The sequence below is a fragment of the Rhincodon typus genome, chromosome 1 (assembly GCF_021869965.1).
Source record: "Rhincodon typus isolate 14 chromosome 1, sRhiTyp1.1, whole genome shotgun sequence".
Lineage (NCBI taxonomy): Eukaryota > Metazoa > Chordata > Chondrichthyes > Orectolobiformes > Rhincodontidae > Rhincodon > Rhincodon typus.
The window spans coordinates 134,612,498-134,621,407 of NC_063332.1; the positions used below are offsets into that span (position 1 = coordinate 134,612,498).

General features: G+C 43.3%; 1 protein-coding gene across 1 annotated transcript in view; it reads left to right on the forward strand.

Annotated features, from left to right (window-relative positions):
- The window catches only part of otud4 (OTU deubiquitinase 4), a 101,552-nt gene extending 96,390 nt beyond the window's left edge, over positions 1-5,162 (forward strand). The window contains exons 11-12 of the mRNA XM_048607301.1: positions 3,125-3,281; positions 4,885-5,162. Coding sequence (XP_048463258.1) covers positions 3,125-3,281; positions 4,885-5,162 — 435 coding nt within the window. The remainder of the gene's footprint in view (positions 1-3,124; positions 3,282-4,884) is intronic.
- Positions 5,163-8,910: the final 3,748 nt, after the last annotated feature.

An 8,910-nucleotide genomic window follows, 5' to 3' on the forward strand; every position in this document is an offset into this window, starting at 1 on the left:
AAATTTGGTAAAGCATGGGGTTACATTGAGTACAAAAGTGTCTAGTCAAGCAGCTGGGCACTTAATGTAGTTGGAATGGGAACTAAATTATAATGTTTGAAGAGGTGTTGGGTAAGCATTTGCTGGCTGGGGGAGGGTAGGTTATTTCGGTTGACTAGACAGTAATGCAGAATTGCACCAGCAGCGTAGGTTCAATCCTTCTACTATGCATGCCCATCTCCTTGCCTTGCTCCGTGGGATGGTGTTTCTGAAGCTATATAAATAGCTAATTGTCCCTTTCAAATCAAGGGAGATTCTATCTCCTGGTTTGGACTACTTACTTGTTACCTGTTGGCAAGGAGAGTTTCATAGAAGTCCTACCGTCTGGAAACAGGCCATTTGGCCCATCAAGTCCACACCAACCTTCCAAAGAGCATCCTACCCAGGACCCTCCCCCGTAACCCTAAATTTCCCATGACTAATCCATCTAGCCTGCACATCCCTGGACATCCCTGGACACTATGGGCAACTTAGCGTGGCCAAAGGCTAAACGCACTAGCATTATAGTGTGCCCGACTGAGTTGGTACCAACAATTGAACATCAGGACAAAGTGAATAGTAGGTGCTAAGAGAAGCAAAATATGTGTGAATACACAAATTAGTAGAAAATCATTAAAGGTTATGAGGAGTTTGCAAATGACATAATTTTTGAGAGCCAACTCATGAGCTGCATGACATGAAGAGCCATGGAGACTGCAGCACTTGATTTTGGCAAGAATTAAGGTTACATCAATTTGGTGACTGGAAGCTTGGGAAGTTGATGGAGGGGAGACTAGGTAGGTTAATTTTAGCTTAAAAATTGATGGGTTTCTCTGAGGTTTCACTGGCATTGTGAGGGTGTATAGGTGGCAGGGCCAGGCAGTGTTGCTTAGGTGGAGAAAGTGGTGTTGATACAGACCAGACATGTTACACTTTCACAAGATCTCATTGTTTGCGGTGTTGTTGATGAGTAGCGCTGATGGCTGTAATGGAGGTGTTCATAGTGCTGATGTTTAGGTTCAAACTGCACCAGGAGACTCAAACACATGACCTAAGCTGACACATCAGTGCTGTACTAAAGAATGCTGCACTGTCAGATCAAGAAAGACTGTCACAGTCTTTCAAATGAAATTTCAGGCTGATGTTTGTATGGAGGGAAACAAGAGACTTCTGATGTTTTCATCAATACCCAAACCTCTGACAAAAGCATGGAAGCGTATCTTCTATCTGCGATTTTTTTTTTTTTTTAGAAAGAAGTATTTTAGAATTCTCAATGAATTTGTATTTCAATGAGAAATAAAAGCACTAAAGCAATAGCGAAAACAAAATCCTTCCTAAATTCTCCCCAATGGCAAAAATAGGAAGGCAGATTATTATCTGAATGGTGGCAGTTTAGGAAAAAGTGAGGTGCAATGAGACCTGGGTGTTATGGTGGGACAATCGCTGAAGTTTGGCATGCAGGCACAGCAGGTGGTGAGGAAAGCTAATGGCATGCTAGCCTTCGTAGCGAGAGGATTTGAGTTTAGGAGAAGAGTGTTATACAGGACCTTGGTGAGCCCACACCTTGAGTATTGTGTGCAGTTTTGGCCTCCTAGTCCGAGGAAGGACATTCTTGCTATTGAGGGAGTCCAATGAGGGTTCACTGGACTGATTCCCAGATGGCAGAACCGGCAGATGAAGAAAGACTGGGCTTGTACTCACTGGAATTTAGAAGAATGAGGGGGAGATCTCACTTTTTGTGTTTCTGATGGGACTGGACAGGCTAGATGCGGGAAGAATGTTCCCGATGTTGAGTAAGTCCAGAACTAGGAGTCACAGCCTAAGAATAGGGGGTAAGCCATTCCGGACTGATATGAGGAAGAATTTCTTCACTCGAGTTGTGAACCTGTGGAATTCTTAACCACAGAAAGCTTTTAGGGCCAGTTTGTTAGATACGTTCGAGAGGGAGCTGGTCATGGCACTTGTGGCTAAAGGGATCAAAGGGTATGGAGAGAAAGCTGGAATGGGATACTGAAATTGCATGATCAACCATGATCATATTGAAATGTGGCGCAGGTTTGAAGAACCGTATGGCCTGCTCCTGCATTTATTTTCTATGTTTAATAGCTATTGACTCATGACTAACTAGAAGCTAATGTTATTACTAGATTAAAAGAAGAGATTACTAACATTTTCAAGAAGAATCATGAGACTGGGGATTGGGAGAGTTTTAGATAGCAGCAAAAGATAATCACAAATCTGAAGGCTCAATAAGAGGATCTGAATTTTACCAACCCACACAAGACAGGAATAACGAGGAGGCTTGGTAAGATGGTGCAGAAGCCCATTGGGCAGGATTCTTGGCTAATAACCACCATCAGCCAGTTCTCTGAAGGGAGGCAACATGTTGGTTGTTAAGTCAAAAAGAAAGAATTGGGAAGACACTTTGCATAATTAAGGAAGAAATAGACCAAGATTTTGCCAGGGAATTGCAATCTTACCAGGGGATGGCATGATGCAGGATCAGAGGCTTACCAAGTTGAATTGAGGCATTGAAACAGCCAAGAGTGTCCAACAATCTGGAACTTACTGCCTGTAAGGATAGTAGAGGCAGAAACTCTCAACATTTAGGAAGGATTTAGATGTCTCCGAATGTAGATTGGTTAACCTGGTTGCTCATCCATGCTAGGCTGTCCAGTTTGGTGGTTTTGCAGAGGGAGAGGCCAAAGATAGTTGCTGTTCCTCAAAGGTGTTTGCAAGGTGAGAACAATACACTGGACACAGGACAAAGATGACTGGTAGTAAGTATGAAGTAAAAGTTGCCCACACAATTTGTGGTTAGTCAACAGAGTTGGTTAGAGAAAACATTACAAAATGTGAAATTTTGTCATGTAATCCAGTCAACTATTGACAGGAAGCTTGAATTTCTTCTTGAAAATTGTCAGTCTCCACAGGGGCCACAACATGGTAATACATGTTCAGAAAGTCCCACCAACATGATTAAAATAATTTTCTGGTGCACTCCAACATGTACAGTTTGTGTGCATGAAAATAATTATCAGATTGTTAAATTACATATTTCTTAAAAATGATATATATTAATTTCATTTAAATGTCTGTCTTGAAGAATCCATTGGAGATTCCCCCTTGCCCTACAGTGCAAAGAATGGATCCTGTCCTTCAGTCAGATCTGAGCTTGTCACGGCTTCCTTCATCAGCACCATCATTGACTTCACCAGTGCTTTCAGTACATTCATCTGAGTCAGTCACTTGCCGATCAGCAGGTAATGTGTTTATTTGGAGATTACTGATATAATTCAAAAGATAGTTGCATACTGCATGTAGTATGTAGATAATTTCACAGTTAGACTATTGTGTGCCTTTCTGGAGTGCACATTAAAGGAGGGATGTGATTGCGCTGGAGAGGTTACCGAGATCATTTATCAGGATGTTGTCTGGGCTGGAGGATTTTAATTATGTAGAGATTGGACAGACTGGAGTTGTTTTCCTTAGAGCAGAGGAGATTGAGATGCATAAAATTAAGACATAAGACATAGGGGCAGAAATTAGGCCATTCAGCCCATAGAGTCTGCTCTGCCATTCAATCATGGCTGATAAGTTTCTCAACCCCATTCTGCCCGTAACCTTTGATCCCCTTGACAATCAAGAACCTATCTATCTCCGTCTTAAGTATACTCAATGACCTGGCCTCCACAGCCTTCTGTGGCAGTGAATTCCATAGATTCACCACCCTCTGGCTGAAGAAGTTTCTCCTTATCTCTGTTCTAAAAGGTCTTCGCTTTTCTCTAAGGCTGTGCCCTCGGGTCATAGTCTCTCCTACCAATGGAAACATCTTCCCAACATCCACTCTGTCCAGGCCATTCAGTATTCTGTAAGTTTCTTAAATTATGAGGGATGTGGACAAGAGGGAACTTTTCCCATTGGTGGAGGGATCAATGACCAGGGGCATAGAATTAAGGTAAGGTGCAGGAGGTTTTGAGGAGATGTGAGGAAACTTTTTTCTCCCCCCACAGAGGGTCATGGGAGACTGGAACCTGCCGCCTTTAAGGTGGTAGAGACAAAAACCTTCAACATTTAAGAAGTACTTATATGTCAGGAGTTAAGTTGGTGAATCTGGTTGTAGACTGTGGAGCGTGGAGAGTTGTAGATTCCAAGGTATACAGGATTTGAGCCAAGTGCTGGAAAATGGGATTGGATGAGTTAGGTGATTGTTTTTGCTGGCGCAGATGCAATGGACTGAAGCGCCTTTTTCTGTGCTGTGAGCCTCTATGACTATAATATTTGTTCTAATGTAAAGATGAATTCAAATTATGTCTTTAACAGTGATTTCACTTAGTTTTTAAGGTTATCTATCCTTAAAAATTCAACCTATCTTATGTATTGTACACTTCATGTCAAATTATTTGTTCAGAAAATGTTCTAGAGTTAATTTTGGGAATATTTCAGGTATACTTTATAGGTTTGAGCACTTAGAAAAATATAGTGTGATTGTGCATTGGAATTGATTTTTTTGTGTATTAAGAAATTTAATGTATGAATCTGGAGCACATTAATAACAACAATTATATGCAACTCCTAAAAATGCTAGTATTTCTTGTAACAAAATGAATGATATCTTTGAACATTTGTAAAGTCATTTGTTACTTTGGTGATGTTAATAACGTCAAAGAATGTCATAGTTGGTGATGTTAATAATGTCAAAGAATGTCAGAGTTGGGAATCAAATGCTCAGTTACCTAACAGTAAACATTTCGAAAACAACAAAGATTAAGAATTCAGGAATATGATTCACAGCTTCATTGCAATAGTACTGTGTGACAATTTTAAGAAGGAATATTGAAGATAGCTTCTTCTGTTGTTTGACAGAGTGTTTGACACAGACAGTCGTTTCAACTTTTTCTTCATCTTCAGTGATGTCCAGTCAGACAATGTCACAGGCTCAAGTGACCTCAGCATTTATTACCCCACTTTCTGCACCTATGCATGGGGCTAATCTCCCACCAATGCCTGCATCTCAAATCACAAGCTGTTTTGATGATCTGTTGTACCCTGGGTTTGCTGTGAGTGAAAAGGGAGAGTACCTCACCAGTGCACCTGTGTTTTCATACAACAAAAATGGAGCCGATCTTCCAAGTGGTAAATAGCATGCCCTTTTCTCAATACTATGACAGGTTTCATTTTAATTTGTAAAATTACTGGGAATTTTTCTGTTTTCCTGTATTATTCCATGGCCTTGCAGGACATGATTTACAAACACTGGAATAATAATAGAGAAGTCACAAATGCTGCAAAAATGCAAGCCGTTCATTGTCTGAGAGGAAGATAGACTATAGTATAAAATTGTATGCCGCACTTTTGACACGTGAAACTATATATTCTGTTTTCATTTCACTCTTGCAACATCTGATACTTCCCTTTTAATCTCTTTTAGTGGTGATTGTGCGCCATTTTATTTTGTCAGCATACCCATAATTGAGCCTTTCCAAATTCATTTTTGTAGGCCATCTAAAGCCAACAAAATTCTGTCTAATTGAACCAGTGTACCAGAGATAAAAAGGCATTGCATTAACGTATTGCACCACTCAATTAGTCAAAAATTTATCTAATCAGGAAAATATCTGCAATGAATTTACTTAAGTTCAGAATTACTCTACTATACCTAATCCTCCTCACTTGCAGGATCAGGGCACAGATCTTTCACAATAACATAATGCTATAATGGGAATACATATGTATCTTCATAGATCCAGGAGTACAATTCCAACCGTCGGGACCTGTCAGTGGGAGAGAGAAAAGATTGCACATGGGGCTGACCTTGAGTACATGAATCTGCAAGAGTAATTGGATCAATTTAGTAGTTATTAATGAGGGGAACTAGAGTTCATTATATAACTTGTTTAAAGAAGCATGAATATTAATAAAAACAAAAGAACTGCAGATGCTGTAAATCAGGAACAAAAACAAAGTCGCTGGAAAAGCTCAGCAGGTCTGGCAGCATCTGTGGAGGAGAAAACAGAGTTAACGTTTCGGGTCCGGTGACCCTTCCTCAGAACTGATGGTGGCTGGGAAAACGTCAGTTTATATGCAGAAAATAGGGAGGTGGGTGGGGTAGGGAGTAAACGATAGGATAGAACCCAAAGAGAGAGAAAGACAGTTGGACAGACAAAGGAGTTGCTAACGATCAGGCCGGGAGGGTGAATAATTGTTAATGGGGACTGTTAGTGACTAACAACAGGGGGTGTGTAGTGGCAGGCTATGTGGTAAAAAGGCCTGGTGTGTGGGGTGGGGGGCTGGGACATGGGAGAGTTTAGGCCCTAAAATTATTGAACTCAGTATTGAGTCCGGAGGGCTTTAGGGTCCCCAAGCGGAAAATGAGGTGTTGTTCCTCCAGCTTGCGCTGGGCTTCGCTGGAACACTGTAGCAAGCCGGAGACAGAGATGTTGGCCAGGGAGCAGGGTGGTGCATTGAAGTGGCAGGCAACAGGTAGTTCAGGGTCTTTTTTGCGAGCACAACATAGATATTCTGCGAAGCGGTCGCCAAGTCTACGCTTCGTTTCCCAATGTAGAGGAGACCACATTGTGAGCAGCGAATGCAGTAGACTAGATTCTTGGAAGTGCAGGTGAAGTGTTACTTCACCTGGAAGGTATATTTGGGCCCTTGGATACTGGGGAGGGAGGAGGTAAATGCGCAGGTGTTGCACCTTCACCGGTTACAGGGGAAGGTGCTGTAGGGCTGTGGGGAGGTGTTGGGGGTGAAGGAAGTATGGACCGGGGTGAAGGAAGTATGGACCAGGGTGTCCTGGAGGGAATGGTCCCTGCAGAAGGCGGACAAGGGAGGGAAGGGGAATATGTGTCTGGTGGTGGCATCTTGCTGGAGGTGGCGGAAATGGCGTCTGATGATCTTCTGGATGTGGATGCTGGTGGGATGGTAGGTGAGGATAAGGGGAACCCTATCGCTGTTGCGGGAGGGAAGAGAAGGGGTGAAGGCAGAAGCGCGGGAGATGGGTCGGACCCGATTGAGGGCCCTGTCGACAACGGAGCTGGGGAATCCTCGGTTGAGAAAGAATGTGGACATTTCGGAGGCTCCCTTGTTGAAGTTGGCCTCATCTGAACATATGCGACGGAGACGGAGGAACTGAGAGAATGCGATGGAGTCTTTACAGGAAGTGGGGTGTGAGGATGTATAGTCCAGGTAGCTGTGGGAGTCGGTGGGTTTGTAAATGGATATTAGTGGCCAGTCTATCCCCAGAAATGGAAACAGAAATGTCGAGGAAGAGAAGGGAGGAGTCAGAGATACCAGGTGAAATTGAGGGCAGGGTGGAAATTGGAGGCGAAATTGATGAAGTTTTCCAATTCTCGACGAAACAGGGAAGCAGCACCGATGATATCATCGATGTATCGGAGAAAGAGTTGTGGGTGGGGGCCGGAATAGGACTGAATATTAATGAATATTAATAATTGCTTTGCCTCTTAGGAAGCTTGAATCTAATTATATAGAAGGACTAGTAAGGCACTCTGGTCCATGCAGCCCACTGAATTGTGAAACCTGTATATGACGTTTCTACCCCCATGAGAAACCATATAATCACATGGAACAATATAGAACAATATAGAACATAGAACAGTAAAGCACGTGAACAGGCCCTCTGGTCCACAATGTCTGTGCCAACCATGATGTCATTCTAAACTAATCCTATCTGTCTGCACATGGTCTGTATCCCTCTATTCCCTGCCTGTTCATGTGTCTGTCTAAATGCCTCTTAAACATTGCCATTGCATCTACTTCTACCAGCTCCCCTAGCAGCATGTTCCAGGCACACACTTGCCTCTCACATCTCCTTTAAAGTTTCCCCCTCATCTTAAATCTATACCTCCTAGTATTTGACAGTTTCACCCTGGGTAAAAGATTCTGACTATCTACCCTGTCCATGCCTCTCATAATTTTATGTATTTCTATCAGGCCATCCCTGACCTGAGCCTACAATGCTGTGTTTGAAACAAGCCACGTTTGACCAACTTTTCCTTATAGCTACTACACTCCAACATGGGCAATATCCTGGTAAGCCTCTCTTGCACCCGCTCCAAAGCCTCCCCATCGTCCTTATAGTGCAGTGACCAGAACTGCACACATAGCTCCAGATGTGGCCTAACTAAAGTTCTGTACAGCTGCAACATGACTTGCCAATTTTTATACTCGCTGCCCTGAAAAATAAAGGCAAGCATGCTGTATGCCTTCTTTACCATCTTATCCATTTGTGTTGCCACTTTCGGGGAGCTATAGACTTGCACCCCTAGATCTCTCTGTATATAGATAGTAGGAACTGCAGATGCTGGTGAATCCGAGACAACAAGGTGCAGGGCTGGATGAACACAGCAGGCCAAGCAGCAGCATAGGAGCAGAGAGGCTGACGTTTCGGGCCTAGACCCTTCATCAGAAAAGGGAGGAGTTGCAGGGAGAAACGCTTCTGAAGGATCTCAATGCCATGAGTGTAGATATTGTCACGGTTGGGGCCAAATTGGGAAGGCTTGAATGTGGATTGTAGTCCATTGGGGATGATCTGGTTCCGTAGGCAGGTGCTATGGCTGTAGTACCTGGTTTGCTTCAGGACATGGTCGAGCAGTTTCAGGGCCGAAGAGATTACGAGAGAGTTGCAGTGGGAGAGAGATCCCCTGAGATTTGTCCGGAGGGAGGAGGGTAACTTCTTCAGGCTAGGCATCCTTGGAAGAGGCTTCGCAGTGGGGTTAAAATTGAATCAGAGATATTAGGAACTGCAGATGCTGGTGAATCCGAGACAACAAGGTGCAGGGCTGGATGAACACAGCAGGCCAAGCAGCATCATAGGAGCAGAGAGGCTGACGTTTCGGGCCTAGACCCTTCATCAGATGAAGGGTC